The 19,960-nt window shown below is 40.2% G+C and overlaps 1 protein-coding gene across 14 annotated transcripts in view; it reads right to left on the reverse strand.

Moving 5' to 3' along the window:
- Positions 1-19,960, reverse strand: part of LOC125628194 (leucine-rich repeat and fibronectin type III domain-containing protein 1-like protein) — a 254,572-nt gene that overhangs the window by 25,316 nt on the left and 209,296 nt on the right. For 9 of the 14 annotated variants that reach the window (XR_007354163.2, XM_048833073.2, XM_048833071.2 and 6 more), the window contains one exon: positions 1,856-3,250. Coding sequence is in view for 13 of the 14 variants with exons in the window: in XM_048833073.2 (XP_048689030.1) it covers positions 1,856-3,231 (1,376 nt within the window). In the remaining variant the exon portion in view is untranslated. Of the gene's footprint in view, positions 1-1,855; positions 3,251-10,060; positions 10,145-19,960 lie in introns of all 14 variants that reach the window. The other 5 variants (XM_048833072.2, XM_048833064.2, XM_048833069.2 and 2 more) reach the window with 1 other exon arrangement.

The following is a 19,960-nucleotide window of genomic DNA, read 5'->3' on the forward strand; positions in this document are numbered from 1 at the left end:
AGAGACTAATCAATTTATTTGAGCATGAGCTTTTGTGAGCTACAGCTCACTTCATCCGATGTGAAGTGAAAGCTCATGCTCAAATAAATTGGTTAGTCTCTAAGGTGCCACAAGTACTCCTTTTCTTTTTAATTTTCCTGATATCTGCTGGGAGAGCAATACAGTGGTGCATAGACAATCCAGGAAGTTTTTGGAAAGCTTAGGGGACAATTTCCTGGTGCAAGTGCTAGAGGAGCCAACTAGGAGGGGAGCTTTTCTTAATCTGCTGCTCACAAACCGGGAAGAATTAGTAGGGGAAGCAAAAGTGGATGGGAATCTGGGAGGCAGTGACCATGAGTTGGTTGAGTTCAGGATCCTGACACAGGGAAGAAAGGTAAGCAGCAGGATACAGACCCTGGACTCAGGAAAGCAGACTTCGACTCCCTCAGGGAACGGATGGGTAGGATCCCCTGGGGGACTAACATGAAGGGGAAAGGAGTCCAGGAGAGCTGGCTGTATTTCAAGGAATCCCTGTTGAGGTTACAGGGACAAACCATCCCGATGTGTCGAAAGAATAGTAAATATGGCAGGCGACCAGCTTGGCTTAACGGTGAAATCCTAGTGGATCTTAAACATGGTGCTTCAGGATTGATTCTTTGAGGACCTGCTCCATGATTTTTCCAGGGACTGAGGTGAGGCTGACTGGCCTGTAGTTCCCAGGATCCTCCTTCTTCCCTTTTTTAAAGATTGGCACTGAAACACTGGAATGTGTTACCTAGGGAGGTGGTAGAATCTCCTTCCTTAGAAGTTTTTAAGGTCAGGCTTGACAAAGCCCTGGCTGGGATGATTTAATTGGGGATTGGTCCTGCTTTGAGCAGGGGGTTGGACTAGATGACCTCCTGAGGTCCCTTCCGACCCTGATATTCTATGATTCTATGATTCTATTTCTGAGCCTCTAAATGCCAAATCGGTGCAAAATACACTATATTACCATTTCAACTACATGTGCAGTTTACACTGTTGAATTTGGCCCAGTGCATCCCCAAAATAGTAGTATAAATTAAATATGCAATGATGGAAACTGATTAGGGGCATATGCCATAATGTGTATGATACAAAAAATTAGAAATATATATCTTCATGAGTACATTTATAGTATATATAATACAGATACATAATGCAAGCTCCTACAATTAGTATTCTGAATATTTTCTCTTTCCCTATATTTTTAGATGAATCAAATACGTTTAGTTAGCATAAAATGTAAATAATTTTTCACTGATCTTTTGCTTAAAAATACAGATGAATTCAATGTTATACATATGCAAAAAGTCACCATTCCTGTGATTCAAAGTCACTGCATTAACAAGTTAACTGAAGTGTTTCTAAACCTCGGGAGCCATTTTGATGCAAGTAACTCTCCTAAAGGTCATGAAATTGGTCCATGGCCATGCCCAGGAGTTGGAAGCTCTGGGTTGTAATTCCTTACTCTGTCACAGACCTGTGAGAACTTGGGAAAGCCACTTCACCTCTCTATATATCATTTAGAAAAAGGGGATAATACTCACCAACCTCACACAGGTTGTTAGATTGTAAAGCTTAATTCCTGTCTATGAAGTGTTTGGAGATGCTTGGATAGGTAGCACCGTAGAAGGTAATGCATTATTAGTAATATTTATTATAATTCCTCAGTAACAGGAGACACCAAATGAAAAACAGGCTATGAAAGGCATTTCCCATAGCTCCCTTCATTAAACAGTTAATGCCTGCAACATACCTGGCATTACATCAGAGAATTTTAAATATACAATCATTTTCTCTTATTCCCATCTGTTAGTTCACAATGACAATTGAACTGCTATGTGAATAGGATTACCTGTAAACTAGTATATCATCAGAAGAGCTGTTATACTGAATCTGGTACATTCGTATTCCAGGAATATGATGCTGGGAAGGCCACTGTATGAGAGCAGAGGATGAGGTCAGCTCAGCAACCACAACCTTCTTCTCCTGCTGAGCTTTAGTTTCATTAGGGAAACTTGACTTAGCAGATATAAGAATGTCTGAAGGCCCAGACTCAGCATCTTTCTCACAGTTGGTACTGTTAGCAAGATGAGGATAAGGATTAACAACAAGTTCAACAGGAGCCGTAGATTCTCCTGCAGCATTTGATGCTATACAAGTAAATGTACCTTTTTCTGTCAAAGTAGTAGTTAAAATATCCAGAGTTCCATTCTCATAGGAAATTGTCCTAGATGTATTGGAGACCAACTTCCCCTCGGGGGAGATCCAGCGAACATAGGGATCCGGGTCACCGACCGCTTTGCACTTCAAAGAGACACTCTGTCCCTCCATAACCACGAGTTTTGGCGTTCGATGTGTTATCATTGGAGGTTCACAGACAAACTCCCCCTCTTTAATGGACCAAAAGTACTTGCCCATCAATTCCAGTGGTGAGGCACATGTTTCTAGATCATCTTCTCTGGTAAGGCGTCTCAACCACACTAATTCACAGTTGCAGTGTAGAGGATTCCCTCCAAAGCTAAGCACCAGAGAGGACAATGGAGACCCTTTAGATTTAGCATACACAGGGATTCTGGAGAACAGGGGGTCAGGGGGAATTTTTTTCAATTTGTTGGATGTCATGTCTAATCGAGCAAGTTTGTGAAGGTTTGAGAAGATTCCTTCTGGAACAAACTCAATGAGGTTGTGATCCAAACTGATGGTATTGACATTAGAAAGCTTTCCAATTGTATCCCAAGGAATATTAACAAGATTATTATATGATAGATCCAGGTCCTCAAGTGTTTCAATAAAGTCATCTAAAGATCCAGGAGAAATATAGTTCAATTGATTGTTACTGAGTATTAAGTGGCGAAGATTAATTAAACCTTTGAAATGATCCTCATTGATACAAGTCAGTCTGTTACTATCCAAATGTAATGCATGAAGGCCTTTAAGATCAAAAAACGCATAAGGCATGATTTGACTTATTGTATTTCTTGATAGTGTCAAGTGAATAAGATTTGTCATGTTTGCAAAATCCTTTCTTCTAAGTGTGGTGATGAAGTTATCCATTAATCTTAGTTCTGCTGTTCTCCTGTCAATGCTGGGGGGCACAAAGAGAAGCCCAGTCTTCGTACAGAGGATGGTGAAGGATGGAGACAGGTTTTGACACATACACCGTTTTGGACACATCATAGCCTTCACAGCAGTGCTAATAACCAGTAGATAGATAGCCAGCCTTTCCATTGTAAGAAAGATAGCAAACCTAAAGGAGAAAACAAGAAATCCAGATAAAGCCATTTTAATAACAAAAATTTTGAAAGACCATTTATATCTAAACATTTGTTATAATTATGGCTCCTGAATAAATCAGACATGCAATTCTAGGCATTACTGAAATGACTTAATTGATAATTTAAGTCTGGGAATCTGCTGAGCTAAGCCATTAAAATTCTTAGCTCACTTGATCTGGTTATCTTATCATAAGAACTCATAGGCCTGATGGTAAAGCAAAAGTGCATTGCTCTCTGAGGTTAACAGAGGTGTGATAAGACTGTAGGGAGGTCTGCTATTTGTGGGGACTGATCTTGAGAATCAATTACCACTCCTCCAGGACTAGCTCTTCACGGACAAGCATTAATGATGGCTTTGGAGGTGACTTGTCCTGCCTTACAAGTTAGAAGGAAATGTTGGACAATGGTGGTACCAAGTGAGGTAAATACTAGGGAAAAAAAGAATTGAATGCTAGGGATTACATAGAATCTATTCATTTACAGGAACCTGAAGCATCCAGAGGTAAAAGTAATCTTTCTCTCCACACACTTTGTTTAGGAGACATTTTATGAGCAGCCCAAATTAACATTCTTTTTCACATTACATTTGATTTTACGTTCTTCCATTTTGTTGCCCATGTCTGTGAGTGATACAGCACGTAACACAATGAGGCCCTGATTCTGACTGCAGCCTATGCATGTCCAACAATACCAGAATGTACAGTAACAGAAAAGTACAAATTACATACAATGGGCTGCACATCCACTGTCATAAATAAAAATCCAACAGTAACCACTCATGGCAGGCATAATAAAAATAATACTCCTCAAACCACCTCTCCATTTCTTCCCTAAATGCCTGAGAAAAAGACAGGCTTTGTTCAGCAGATTAAGAACATAAGAATGGCTACACTGGGTCAGATCAATGGTCCATCTACCCAATATTGTGTCTTCTGACAGTTGCCAATGCCAGGTGCTTCAGAGGCAACGAAAAGAATAAGGCAATTATTGAGTGATCCAGTCCCAGCTTCTGCCAGTTTGACATTTAGGGAGCATCCAAACAACCATTTAGGCTAATAGCCATTGATGGACCTATCCTCCATGATCTTACCTATTTTTTTTTTTAACCCAGTTATACTTTTGGCCTTCACAACATCCCCTGGCAATGAGTTCCACAGGTTGACTGTGTGTTGTGTGAAGAAGTACTTCCTTATGTTTGTTTTAAAACTGCTTGCTTATTAATTTCAACAGGTGACCCCTCGTTCTTGTGCTATGTGAAGGGGTAAATAACACTTTCCTATTCACTTTCTCTACACCATTCATGATTTTATAGTCCTCTATCATATTCCCCCTTAGTCATTTCTTTTCTAAGAAAATCTCTCCTCATATGACAGGTTTCAGAGTAGCAGCTGTGTTAGTCTGTATTCGCAAAAAGAAAAGGAGTACTTGTGGCACCTTAGAGACTGGAAATTGGTTAGTCTCTAAGGTGCCACAAGTACTCCTTTTCTCCTCATATGGAAGCTGTTCCATCCCCTAATCATTTTTGTTGCCCTTCCTGGTCTCTTTTCCAGAACTACATGCAGTATTCAAGGTGTGGGAGTACCATGGAATTATGCAGTGGCATTATGACATTTTCTGCCTCATTACCTCTCTCTGTCCTAATGGTTCCTAACATTCTGTTAGCTTTTTTGACTGCTGCTGCATATTGAGTGGGTGTTTTCAGAGAACTGTCCATGATGACTCTAAGATTTCTTTCTTGAGTGTAACAGCTAATTTAGACTCCATCATGTGGTATATATAGTTGGGATTATGTTTTCCAATGTGCATTACTTTGGACTTATCAACATTGAATTTCATCTGCCATTTTGTTGCCCAGTCACCCAGTTTAGTGAGATCCCTTTTTATCTCCTTGCAGTCAGCCTTGGACTTAAATATCTTGCATAATTTCGTATTGTCTGCAAACTTTGCCACCTCACTATTTATCTCCTCTTCCAGATCATTTATGAATACGTTCAATAACACTGGCTCCAATATTTACTTCTTCCCATCGTGAAAACTGGCTATTTATTCCTTCCCTTTGCTTCCTATATTTTATCCAGTTATTGATCCATAGAAGTTCTTCCCTCTTTTCCCATGACTGCTTATTTTATTTAAGAGCCTTTGGTGTGGGACTCTGTTAAGGACTTTCTGAAAGTCCAAGTACACTATATCTTGTCCACATGCTTGTTGACACTCTCAAAGAACTCTAATAGTTTGGTGAGACATGATTTCCCTTTACAAAAGCCGTGTTGACACTTCCCCATCATTTCATGTTTCTCTATGTGTCTGGTTTCAGAGTAACAGCCGTGTTAGTCTGTATTCGCAAAAAGAAAAGGAGTACTTGTGGCCCCTTAGAGACTAACCAATTTATTTGAGCATGAGCTTTCGTGAGCTACAGCTCACTTCATTGGATGCATACCGTGGATGCATCCGATGAAGTGGGCTGTAGCTCACGAAAGCTCATGCTCAAATAAATTGGTTAGTCTCTAAGGTGCCACAAGTACTCCTTTTCTCTGTGTCTGATAATTCTGTTCTTCACTATAGTTTCAATCCATTTGCCTGGTACTGAAGTTAGGTTTATTAGCCTGTAATTGGCAGGATCACCTCTTGAGCCTTTTATAAAAATCAGTGTTACATTAGCTATCCTCCAGTCATCCGGTGTAGAGACTGATTTAAGCTACTGGTTACATGCCACAGTTAGTAGTCCTGGAATTTCATATTTGAGTTCCTTCAGAACTCTTGGGTGACTCTCATCTGGTCCTGGTGACTTATTATTGTTTAATTTATCAGTTTGTTCCAAAACGTCCTCTATTGTCACCTCAGTTTGGGACAGTTCCTCAGAGCCGTCACCTAAAAAAAAAAAGGTTCAGGTGTGTGACTCTCCCTCATACCCTCAGCAGTGAAGACTGATGCAAAGAATTAATTTAGCTTCTCTGCAATGGAGCGCCTCACTGTTTGCCAGGCTTTTCCTTGAGCGCCTCGCTAGCACCTAGATCATCCAGTGGCCACCCTGACTGTTTGGCAGGCTTCCTGCTTCTGATGTACTTAAAAATTCTTTTGCTGTTATTTTTTGTGTCTTGCTAGTTGCTCTTCAAATTCTTTTTTGGCCTGCCTAATTATACTTTTACACTAGACTTGCCAGAGTTTATGTTCCCTTCTATTTTCCTCAGTAGGATTTTACTTCCAATTCTTAAAGGATGCCTTTTTGCCTCTAGCTACTGTGGTTAGATATTGATAGATGTCTGGCTGCGTGTGTGTGTGCCTTCTGTGTACTGCCCCTGCTTTGTGCAGACAGCTGGCACGGCAGACCTTGAGCAAACTGCCCAATGACCACAAGATCCGTTAAGGAATGAAGGCACCCAGCCAGGTTTATTGTCAACGAAGCATGGTACTAGTATCCCGCAGACTCTGCCAGACCGGTAATACATGTATGGCTGTAACAATGGACCAGCTCAATGAACTGCGGGACTTTCCGCTACACACAGATACTCCCTCTGAGATGTCTTTACACCCAGATACAAACAAGTTAGTTATCGCCCCCTGATGTTACTAGTTATTACCCATTATTTTGCACATGTTGGTTCGATCAAAACATCTCTATTCCATACTGTCATCCTGACCTTATATTTTAGGAGGGGTCAGTGTGTTCCTGTTATTCTTGGGGAACGTTTTTGTACCATCCTTGATATTGGGATGTTCTGGTACCACTAGATAACGGGATGTGTTTGCATGAGCACTCTGTGAGAGCACTTCTTAGGAATGTTTCTGCAATATCCGCCCTGTTCTTGCCAAATTCTGTGAGCAGATCCTGCCTCATACCAGGCCTCTGATACAAGGGCTTATGTTTCAGGCTCTCTTCCTACTACAATTACCTCTTTTACTCTGCTTTTTAGTCATGGTGGAATGTTTTTGGGCCTCCTGCTGTTTTTTTTAAAAAAATATTATCTGTAGTATACATTTAGTTTGAAACACTGTTATGGGCATTTAAAATAGTTTCCATGAATTTCCAGGCATTTTACCCTTGTGACTGTTCCTTTTAATTTCCATTTAACTAGTTCACTCATTTTTGTGTACTTCCCCTTTTTGAAGTTAAAGACTACTGTGATGAGTTTCTTTGGTATTTTCCTGCCTACAAGAACGTTAAATTAAATTACATTATGATCACTATTACTGAATGGTTCATCTATATACACCTCTTGGACCAAATCCTGTGCTCCACTTAGGACTAATTCAAGAATTGCCCCTCCTCTTGTGGGTTCCAGGACTTGCTGCTCCAAGAAGTAATTAACTATCCTAGCTGATCAGGAGTTAGTTACATATCTGGAGCACTGGTAGTAATGGGAAAAGATAACTTACGTTTTAAAATAATAATAACTAGTATAATGATGATAATAATACTCATAATGAAGTACAATAAATTTTTAAAAAGTGTAAATTTTAATTGATAATGTAATTAAAATACTAATTTAGTGTTAAGAAAATGTATTTTATTCAAACTAAGTCTCTATAGTACATTGTCAAATGGGGAAAAGTGAAAAGTTGTAATATTCTATTTAAAATAATTTTAAAGGTATATCTGAAAAGGACAGAATTCCAGAAAAGTTCTTTCCAGAAAGAATGTAATAATGTGCTATTACTATATTTAAAAACACATTTGCTTGTTTAAAAAAAAATCAATTTTCTAATTTTCATTTTTGCAGTACTTCATTCTACTACCCTACTCTACAAATTGTTGTGATTTCAGGAAAATTATAAGTGTGAGGAACAAAACTGAATTATTTTCTTTTAAAATATATTTATACTTTCAAAAATACATATCCCCTGATATACATGGCGTCTGAGATCCAGCACATTAGTCTAAGTATCCATTATGTTCCAATTAGTTCAGGATAACAGACATAAAAATCACTAAAGAGGAACATATAGTAGTTACATTATTCAATAAAAAACATTTGGGATTAACTACATTTTAAAATTTGCAAAAGGCATATTGCAAACAAAACTGCAGCTCACCATGGATTTGCTGAGAACATATATTCTCCAGTGTTTTGCCCAGTTTTGTTTTAAATTTCACAAACAACAGGGTTTGCACTACTTGCTTTGGGAGAATATTCCACATCCTCACAAACCTAACTAAGGAAATTTTTTCTGACATTCAGCCTCCATTTACCTTTATCATTTTCACCCCAGTAATCTCATTAATAATTCTCCCTTCCTGGTGGTTACACTATTGTAGATGGTTCTGATCCCTTCATCTCCTCCCACCCCTTCCGCTGTCACCTAGTTAACCTGTATCTAATTACAGTAGCTCTTAAATATCTAACTTCATGAAATCCATCCTTCTTGGTCTATAACCACATTTATGAAGAGAGACTGCTGTACACTCTCCATGTGACAGCAACAGCAACAAAATTTAGCTCTTATATAGCGCTTTTAGCCTCTATAATACCCATCATCCCAAAGAAACCCGAAGCGCTTTACAGACTAGAGATAAATGGATTGCTTCTCTACTACTGACATTCAGCCGCATTTAGGATGAAGTGGGGCAACTGTTAAACTACACACAACAATGCTACACAATACTTTAGCATATGGAACAAGCTTGTATCCAAAGAATGGAATTCAATGGAAATTAAGGGAAACAGAATGACACCACCTGACCTGAAATTTCACTAATTCCCTGCATTCACACTCCCATGTAATAAATAGAAAAAAAGACACAAGGTCTTTAATGACTATAATGGGTTATGTCTCGGTCCCTACCAAATTCATGGCCATGAAAAACACGGCACAGACCGTGAAATCTGGCTCCCACTGTGATATCTCATCTTTTGTGGGCTTTTACCCTATACTATACAGATTTTACGGGGGAGACCAGCGTTTCTCAAATTGAGGGTCCTGACCCAAAAGGGAATTGCAGGGGGTTCACAAGGTTATTTTAGGGGGGGTCATGGTATTGCCACCCTTACTACTGCGCAGACTTCAGAGCTGGGCGGCTGGAGAGCGGTGGCTGTTGGCTGGGCACCCCCAGCTCTGAAGGCAGCGCCCTGCCAGCAGCAGCGCAGAAGTAAAGGTGGCAATACCCTAACATGCCATGCCACTCTTACTTCTGTGCTGCTGCCCTCAGAGCTGGGCGGCTGGATAGTGGTGGCTGCTGACTGAGGGCCCATCTCTCAGCCAGCAGTACAGAAGTGAGGGTGGTAATACCATACCATGACATCCTTCATTCTGCGCTGCTGCAGTCCTGCCTTCGGAGCTGGGCTCCTGGCCAGAAGCTGCTGCTCTCCAGCTGCTCAACTCTGAAGGCGGCGCCACCGCAAGCAGCAGCACAGAAGTAAGGGAAGCAGTATCACAACCCCTACAATAGTCTTTTTGGGTCAATTACAACATCGTGAAATTTCATATTTAAAAAGCTGAAATTTATGATTTTTAAAATCCTATGACAGTGAAATTGACCAAAATGGACCATGAATTTGATAGGGCCTTAATTATGTCAGTTTGATGTCAGAAATTGATGAAAGATGGCATCTTTGATATCGCTGCATCCCCAAACACTATACAGAGTCATTGGTTCACTCCTGAGTCAGAGGCAGAAGCACAATCTGCTGACTCAACTCTCTTAACTAATGAGATCAGAGCTCATGCTAGGGCAGTCTCACGAGTCAGCAGCGGCACATGGGATAATTTCCAAGACTCTGACAATTTACACCAGCTGAGGCTATACACCCATATCTGTATTTATAGTCTTAGGGTTCCAAACTGACCTCTAGGGCAGGAATGTTCAGAAAAGTGGCACGAAATTCCATCTCTCCAGTGCAGTAAGAATGGTCTGCTTCAACCTCCGATCCCTGAAGAATGATAAATTTCTATCAGTGGGGTGAGGAATTTCAGCTGGTGTCAGAACCTTTTTTCCATGCCATATGAGGTGAGATGTATAAAAATATAATGGCGTTTCCATACGTCCTTATGCCTGTTTCCCTGTGATATCTTAAACTTCCAGGAACATATATGTCTGCAACAGAAGGGTTAAATGCATTCCATTTGCAGTCAGTGACTGTGTGCCCTACGCATTTAAGGATCATAGAATCATAGAATATCAGGGTTGGAAGGGACCTCAGGAGGTCATCTAGTCCAACCCCCTGCTCAAAGCAGGACCAATCCCCAATTAAATCATCCCAGCCAGGGCTTTGTCAAGCCTGACCTTAAAAACTTCTAAGGAAGGAGATTCTACCACCTCCCTAGGTAACGCATTCCAGTGTTTCACCACCCTCCTAGTGAAAAAGTTTTTCCTAATATCCAACCTAAACCTCTCCCACTGCAACTTGAGACCATTACTCCTTGTCCTGTCCTCTTCTACCACTGAGAATAGTCTAGAACCATCCTCTCTGGAACCACCTCTCAGGTAGTTGAAAGCAGCTATCAAATCCCCCCTCATTCTTCTCTTCTGAAGACTAACCAATCCCAGTTCCCTCAGCCTCTCCTCATAAGTCATGTGTTCCAGACCCCTAATCATTTTTCTTGCCCTTCGCTGGACTCTCTCCAATTTATCCACATCCTTCTTGAAGTGTGGGGCCCAAAACTGGACACAGTACTCCAGATGAGGCCTCACCAATGTCAAATAGAGGGGAATGATCACGTCCCTCGATCTGCTCACTATGCCCCTACTTATACATCCCAAAATGCCATTGGCCTTCTTGGCAACAAGGGCACACTGCTGAATCATATCCAGCTTCTCGTCCACTGTCACCCCTAGGTCCTTTTCCGCAGAATTGCTGCCTAGCCATTCGGTCCCTAGTCTGTAGCTGTGCATTGGGTTCTTCCGTCCTAAGTGCAGGACCCTGCACTTATCCTTATTGAACCTCATCAGATTTCTTTTGGCCCAATCCTCCAATTTGTCTAGGTCCCTCTGTATCCTATCCCTGCCCTCCAGCGTATCTACCACTCCTCCTAGTTTAGTATCATCCGCAAATTTGCTGAGAGTGCAATCCACACCCTCCTCCAGATCATTTATGAAGATATTGAACAAAACCGGCCCCAGGACCGACCCCTGGGGCACTCCACTTGACACCGGCTGCCAACTAGACATGGAGCCATTGATCACTACCCGTTGAGCCCGACAATCTAGCCAACTTTCTACCCACATTAGCCCTTATGGCCCTTTTGGCCATACTGTTGCACTGGGAGCTCATGTTCACAGTGATTATCCAGCATGACCCCCAAACCTTTTCAGAGTCACTGCTTCCCATGATAGAGTTCCCCATCCTGTAAGTATGGCCAGCATTCTTTGTTTCTAGATGTATACATTTACATTTAGTAGTATTAAAACACATATTGTTTGCTTGTTCCCAGCTTACCAAGCAATCCAGGTCCCTCTGTACCAGTGACCTGTCCTCTTACTTATTTACCACTTCCACAATTTTTGTGTCATCTGCAAACTTTATTAGTGATCATTTTATGTGTTCTTCCAGATCATTAAAAAATGTTTAACAGGTAGGACCAAAAACTGATCCCTGTGGGACCCCACTAGAAACACACCTGTTCAATGGCGAGTTCCTGTTTTCAAGTACATTTTGAGCTCTATCAGTTAACGAGTTTTCAATCCATTTAATGTGTGCCATGTTAATTTTATATTCTAGTTTTTTAATCAAAGTATCATGAGCTACCCCGTCAAATTCCTTACAAAAATCTAAGTATATTACAACACTATTACCTTTATCAACCAAACTTGAACTCTTATAAAAAATTATATAAAATTTGTTCAACAGAATGTATTTTCCATAACCACATGTTGATTAGCATTAATTATAATACCCTACTATAATTCTTTTTAATCAAGTCTCATATCAGCCACTCCATTATCTTGCCTGTTAATGATATCAGACTGACAGGCCCATTTATGCTTTTTAAATATTGCTACATCATTAGCATTCTTCCAATCCTCTGTGTTCCAACACCTATTGAAAATCAACAATAATAGTCCAGCAAGCTCCTCAGTCAACTCTTTTAAAACTCTTGAGTGCAAGTTATCTAAACCAGCTGATTTTAAAAATGTCTAACTTTAGCTGCTTCTGTTTAACATCGTCCTGAGATACTAGTGGAATGGAAAGAGTGATACCATACGATATGACTAAGTCATTTGTTTTTTCCCAAAATATAGAACAGACATTTATTGATCGCTTCTCTGTTTTCTGCATTATTATTGATAATTTTACCATTTCCATGTAGTAAAGGACTAGTACCATTGCTAAGATTCTGTTTCTTCTAATATACTTAAAAATTCCTTCTTTTTGTTATTAACTCAGTTGGCTATAGATGTTGCCTGTGTCCCTTTGCTTCCTTTATAAATTTTCTACAGTTCCTAGCTTCTGATTTATATTCAGTACTATCAGTTTTCCCTTTCTTCCATTTGTTATACATATATTTTTATAGCTGCCTTCACTTCCCCTCTAAACCAGATTGATTTTTTTTAACCAATGTGGCCTCTTTCATTGATCGTGAGGTTTTGGCTTTTTGGGCCTCCAGTAAAGTGTTCTTAAACAATTCCCAATTATCACTCACATTTTTCTGATTAAATTCTTCCTCCCAGGTGATCTATCTATCTATCTTCACACACACACACATATATATATATGGTCTGAACTTTTGTCTGGACTTTATTGCACATTAAAAATGTGATCAGCTTGTACCTAAGTTACCATTATTTAGTTTTGTGATCAGTTCCTCTTTATCTGTCAGGATGAGGTCTAATATAGAATTCCCATGTTGGATGCAACATTTTTTGAGGTAGGAAAAGGAGAAGGGGAGTGTATACATTTTTGCAGGAACAGGGGAGGATTCCTCATATGTCATATTTGATCTATGGATGCTGCATTCACCCAAAGCTTTCCATATGCTATAATACATGCGTTTATTTAATTATCAGGTGTAATAATAGCTTTACCGCACTCAACTGTCACAGAATATCTGCACTGGTGCCTAGATATTATGATGACTAGCATTCTGTAAATAGCATCTTACGAAGACAGACAGACATATAAGGAGTTTGATCTTGTATAATATAATTACTAACCATCAAAGAAACACGTCATGGTGAAGATCAACATCAGTGTTGCATAGACATAAAATGAAATTGTAAATGGTCTTAAATTTAGCTCATCACCAAACTTTATACAGCATTACTATTATTTCAGGTCTAATCTCTAGGGAATAAAATAATTATTATAAATTATAATGATTATAAAATTAGATAATATATTTATATAATACAATACAATATTTATAATCTATTTATATAATAATTATAAATTATAATTTATAATTATTATATGTAGTATAGTATAGTAAATTAGAATATTATAATTATAGTAAATTCTAGTTTATTATTATTATAAATTATAATTAATTATTATAAAATAATTATTACCATTATTTCAGGTCTAATCTCTAGGGAATACAATCTCTATGGGATATTTTCTGAGCAGTTAATCCCAAATGTGCAATTCAAATTTCCTTGCTGGCTTTTTCTCAACTTGAGATTGAACTACAAAAATAATAACTTTTATAGGTCTGTCCTGTGGTGCAGAATTCAAACATCTGAATCAGAGCAACGTTTTTCAGGTCGTACTTGGCTAACAATAAAATCAGTTTTTCTTTTAAGTACAGCCAAGACAAAGATATAGTAAAATGTACCTAATAATGTAAATTACATGATTCTAATATTTACCTTATTATGATCAGAGGCAACTTGTATCTAATTTTTCTAACAACTTTCTCTTTAGTAATGTCTTTTTTGTTCATGATTTTTTCCATCATCAGCTTTTAAAATATTTAACATAGTCCATTAATAGCTTCATTTTTCAAATATTTGCCTTTTTTGACAATCCTGTTTTTATTATCAGTCCATCTTGCGCTCTGCACCCTGCTTCTCCCTAATGGCTCCATCTTTTCACTCCCATTTGGCATAAATGATTAACTGATGTGCAATTATCTAAAAACAGGCGGCAATGCAATGTTATAATTCCCTTGTTTTGTCATTAGCAAATATTAATGCATTTTAATGGATTAACCCCCATTTGGGCTACAAGAACCCAGTGTGTAACCATCTCACTTAAGCTATTATTCTGTTAAAAATATAATTAAGTGTGGTTAATGTGAAACTATGGCACTAAAATTAGCAATTTTAGTGCTACCAGTGATTGAAGTGCAATTACTCTTGTAAAACAAATGACTGTAATAAAGGAAAGTTGGATCCAGCCCTGAATTATTACTGTTGTCCTGAATTATTTTTAAAAAGAGCTTTGGCCCTATTTGTCCAAACACTGCATTGAAAACTCACCTAATTATATTATAAACCAAATGTACTAGTCTAAACTTCAAAGTCTGCAAGGTCTTGACTACACTAGACATTAGGCATGCAGTGCCTATGTGGTCCCCCCGCAAACCCATAACACACCTTGCATCCACATACAAAATTGTTCCCAATAGCAAACATGAACTCTCATTAGATTTGCTCTGACCACAGCTAACCACAGGTCCTTCACTGTGCCTCACCATCCTATCTATGCAGCTAGGAACCTGATGACCCACTAACCATGGAGTAGTAACCCCTTCTGATTTATTCATAGACATTTATTCCATGGAGGCAGCATGGTCCAGCTGTTAGATGACTAGACAGGGACTCTGGTGACCTGGTTTCCATACCCTCATGGGTGTAGTTTGGGGGAGGGAGTATTCCCCCCCCAAACTCAAGCCTTAGGAACTTGCCCCCTCACGTGCAGCCCTGTTGGCTTGACTGGATCTGCCCTCCCAAATATAGAAGTTAAACTATACCTATACATCACAAGTCAGTGTCTGAGCAGGGTAACTTGGGCAAGTCACTTTCCCTCACTTCCTTTTTCTTTGTCCCTCACTTTGTTTTGTCTAAATTATAAGCTCTTCAGGGCAGCACTTTCCTCTTACTATGTATTTGTGCAGTGCCTAGCCCAATGAGTGCCCAATCTCAGTTAAGGCCTCTAGGGAGTAATGTACACAAATAATAAAGTGGAATGTAGGTTCCCATCAATGGTTCCTGCACAGTATGTGAAATGCAATAGTTTAAATCCCTTCATGACTTCTGACATGTTGATCTCCTTGATCAGTGGCCCCTGCAAACCTCCACGATGACAGTGCCCACTGGACAATCACCATGTTGTCTTCCATTATGAGCCTAGCTCTCATCCCTTTGGTCTGGTGCTGAAGTGTTCGCACTAACTCACCACGGTGGTACAGAAAAGCCACCTCCGTTATGCTACAGTTTTGCAGACGCAGCTGCTCATCCCAGGTCTTGAAAACAACTTCACTCCACCCATTTGAGACTGTGATCCAGACCCAGAAATACACCTAACTTGCTGAATATCATCTTCAAATATTGCCCAAAACCAGGGATTGGGGCACAATTTTGCAGCATATACTCCTTTGGCTGCTGGTCTCAATCTCTGTGTCCCAAAAGCTGCAGCTGGAACACCCTCCACTGCTTTGGTGTATTTACCTCAGATGCCCTGTGACTGCTCTTCAGAAGTTCCAGCACCACCCTTTCCTGCTGAGCAAGAGCTAAGGATTAATTCTGTATGCAGAGACTTAGAGAAATTTCCCCAGGGAATTATGGGCATTTGACTGCTTCTCCCATAATTACACTGGGCTCCCAGAAAGAGAGCTAAAGGGCAGGGCAACTGCCCTTGATCGTTTTCCTAGCCTGTCGCTTAGACTACTGCACCACTATCTTTGCTACCCTCCTCTGGCTCTGCCTTCTCTATAGCATCAGCAATAAACTATTTACCTTCACTTGCCCCTTCACAATTTATCTCCACCCTACCTATCATGTCTTATTTGCTACTGAGACTTCAAGTACCACCTCTGACTGGTCCATCATGCCAGCCTCCATTGCCCACTTGTTACATTTTGAAACAAATGTCATTGTGCTTTTCCCCATGCTGCTGCTCACACTTGGGAAGAACTCACGGTAAACACCCACAAAGTCACCTCATTATTCTCCTTCAAACTCTCCTTTTCCATGGTGCTTACAAAAAACCCACAACGTGACAACAATTAGGCTGCTGGTGTGCTGAGACACCTGCCTATCATGCTGACCAATAATGTCTCATTGTTTCCTTGTCTGTCTGCATCCATATCTTGTCTCATACTAAAAAGAAAAGGAGTACTTGTGGCACCTTAGAGACTAACCAATTTATTTGAGCATGAGCTTTCGTGAGCTACAGCTCACTTCATCAGATGTTTACCGTGGAAACTGCAGCAGACTTTATATACACACAGAGAATATGAAACAATACCTCCTCCCACCCCACTGTCCTGCTGGTAATAGCTTATCTAAAGTGATCAACAGGTGGGCCATTGGGGGGGGGGGGGTGGAGGGTGAGAAAACCTGGATTTGTGCTGGAAATGGCCCAACTTGATGATCACTTTAGATAAGCTATTACCAGCAGGACAGTGGGGTGGGAGGAGGTATTGTTTCATATTCTCTGTGTGTATATAAAGTCTGCTGCAGTTTCATAGAATCATAGAATCATAGAATATAAGGGTTGGAAGGGACCCCAGAAGGTCATCTAGTCCAACCCCCTGCTCAAAGCAGGACCAATTCCCAGTTAAATCATCCCAGCCAGGGCTTTGTCAAGCCTGACCTTAAAAACCTCTAAGGAAGGAGATTCTACCACCTCCCTAGGTAACGCATTCCAGTGTTTCACTACCCTCTTAGTGAAAAAGTTTTTCCTAATATCCAATCTAAACCTCCCCCACTGTAACTTGAGACCATTACTCCTCGTTCTGTCATCTGATACCATTGAGAACAGTCTAGAGCCATCCTCTTTGGAACCCCCTTTCAGGTAGTTGAAAACAGCTATCAAATCCCCCCTCATTCTTCTCTTCTGCAGGCTAAACAATCCCAGCTCCCTCAGCCTCTCCTCATAACTCATATGTTCCAGACCCCTAATCATTTTTGTTGCCCTTCGCTGGACTCTCTCCAATTTATCCACATCCTTCTTGAAGTGTGGGGCCCAAAACTGGACACAGTACTCCAGATGAGGCCTCACCAATGTCAAATAGAGGGGAACGATCACGTCCCTTGATCTGCTCGCTATGCCCCTACTTATACATCCCAAAATGCCATTGGCCTTCTTGGCAACAAGGGCACACTGCTGAATCATATCCAGCTTCTCGTCCACTGTAACCCCTAGGTCCTTTTCCGCAGAACTGCTGCCTAGACATTCGGTCCCTAGTCTGTAGCTGTGCATTGGGTTCTTCCGTCCTAAGTGCAGGACCCTGCACTTATCCTTATTGAACCTCATCAGATTTCTTTTGGCCCAATCCTCCAATTTGTCTAGGTCCTTCTGTATCCTATCCCTCCCCTCCAGCGTATCTACCACTCCTCCCAGTTTAGTATCATCCGCAAATTTGCTGAGAGTGCAATCCACACCATCCTCCAGATCATTTATGAAGATATTGAACAAAACCGGCCCCAGGACCGACCCTTGGGGCACACCACTTGATACCGGCTGCCAACTAGACATGGAGCCATTGATCACTACCCGTTGAGCCCGACAATCTAGCCAGCTTTCTACCCACCTTGTAGTGCATTCATCCAGCCCATACTTCCTTAACTTGCCGACAAGAATACTGTGGGAGACCGTGTCAAAAGCTTTGCTAAAGTCAAGAAACAATACATCCACTGCTTTCCCTTCATCCACAGAACCAGTAATCTCATCATTTCCACGGTAAACATCTGATGAAGTGAGCTGTAGCTCACGAAAGCTCATGCTCAAATAAATTGGTTAGTCTCTAAGGTGCCACAAGTACTCCTTTTCTTTTTGCGAATACAGACTAACACGGCTGTTCCTCTGAAACTTGTCTCATACTGAGACTGTAAACTCTTTGGGGCAGGAGTTTTTGTTCTATTTGTACACTACCTAGCACAACGACACCCTGGTTCACGATTGGGCTTTCTGGGTGGTATGGTAACACAAATAAATAACAATAAAATTGCACCTGAAACAGCACGGTTTCTGTGCACAGGCTGCACCAGAGGTGAGGGAACTAGTTCCGTTACTAATAGGGCAGCATACTAGGGCAGGCTTTCTGAACATGCAAGTCTGTAACACTGCACAGGGCTTGCCTAGGATAGCTACGAATATTGAATGTCTAATTGAACTCCAGCAAGGAAGTTAAGCCGTTATTTAAATCATTAGTTTCCTTCAACTAATGCATGAATGCACTGAATACTAAGAAAAATTAGAAGAGTGATGAGCGTCAACGGGACATAACAGGCTTTGCTAGGTCAAATGAAGATATCTGGTCTCCTTCACAAAGGCGAAAGGAGTCTCTGCCACCGTGAATAAGAAGAAAAACTGTAAAAAACGGAATGTGTCTAAGAATGGTAACTCCTCTTGCTAGAAAGAGATAAGAAGGGCTTGTCTAAGAGTCAGAACTCATTGCTAATATTAGTTATATTCAATATTATGATGTATATCAGAAGAGTAGTAAACCAGTGGTAAGGATGGCGCCAAAATTCACATGTTAACTATTGAAAAGCACAAAGGAGGTGTGGGTTAGTGATGCTCAGAAAGGGAACATTTTACTTCATTTGGAACTTGCCAGAACTCACCACTATCCATCACTTAAAACTTGCAGCAGCAAATATGAACAAAATGAGAGACCGTCTCCAGTCAAACATTTCAGCTAAGTACCACCTGCAGCCCTCTGAAGAGCAGTTATATTTGCTGGTAAAGAAAAGAGTAAGTCTGCCTCACCCATGCATGTTCTTCCTATATGAACACATAAGAGTTCTTTTCACACTCACAGGATTCCTGCAATGGATCCAATCTTTTCAGTTAAAAGTTACTGTTAGTAAGAACTATCAGCTATTAACCATGCTATGTCACTCACAGTGCTGTTACAGCTTAATATTGGTGTAAAACCCCCCACAAGTTAACCATGTAATTCTCAGACAATAAGGAATTCCAGGTCAGATAAGCAAGATATACAACTCATACATGTCCTTGTCAGGGATTTCCAGTGGTGTGAATTTGATTTGAATAAAGGAACATGAGTAGCAGGGAAAAGGGTCCGCTCCTGAGTGAATCTGCCATTAGGTTGTAAGGGATGTGCATTAGAATTTCAGGCAATATTGTCAAGCAGTGAGATTTAATTCCAATAACTCCAGACCTAGTTAAGCTGCTGAAGGCTTGACTGGTTTATAGCTGATAGATTATTATTTCACTCCATCTGAGGGAGTTCCAGTTGTGTTTGCTGTATGTATATGATAGGTGATAGACAGATTTATCAGCCTTAAATCAATATAAAAAGTACAACTTCACAATATTTCTCATACCAAGGACAGCTAACTTTTGATATTGCTGTTTGCCTTTTTTTTTTTTTAAATGGGGACTGTTAACTCTATTCTGACTATTGTAATTTCAGCTCAATTCTTGACGAACAACCTTTGAGAGAAAACGAATCACACATATAAAGTAACAATTTTACTTCTGCACTATTCACTTCCTTCTCCTTTCGCCCCTTAATGCTCATGTTATTGTAGCTGTTAGCAAGATATAATAAAGTGTCTCACAACTTTGACTATTTCTACACCAAACTGGCTTTACTTTCCTAGGCAGCCAATT

Source organism: Caretta caretta, chromosome 23 (genome assembly GCF_965140235.1).
Source record: "Caretta caretta isolate rCarCar2 chromosome 23, rCarCar1.hap1, whole genome shotgun sequence".
NCBI lineage: Eukaryota > Metazoa > Chordata > Testudines > Cheloniidae > Caretta > Caretta caretta.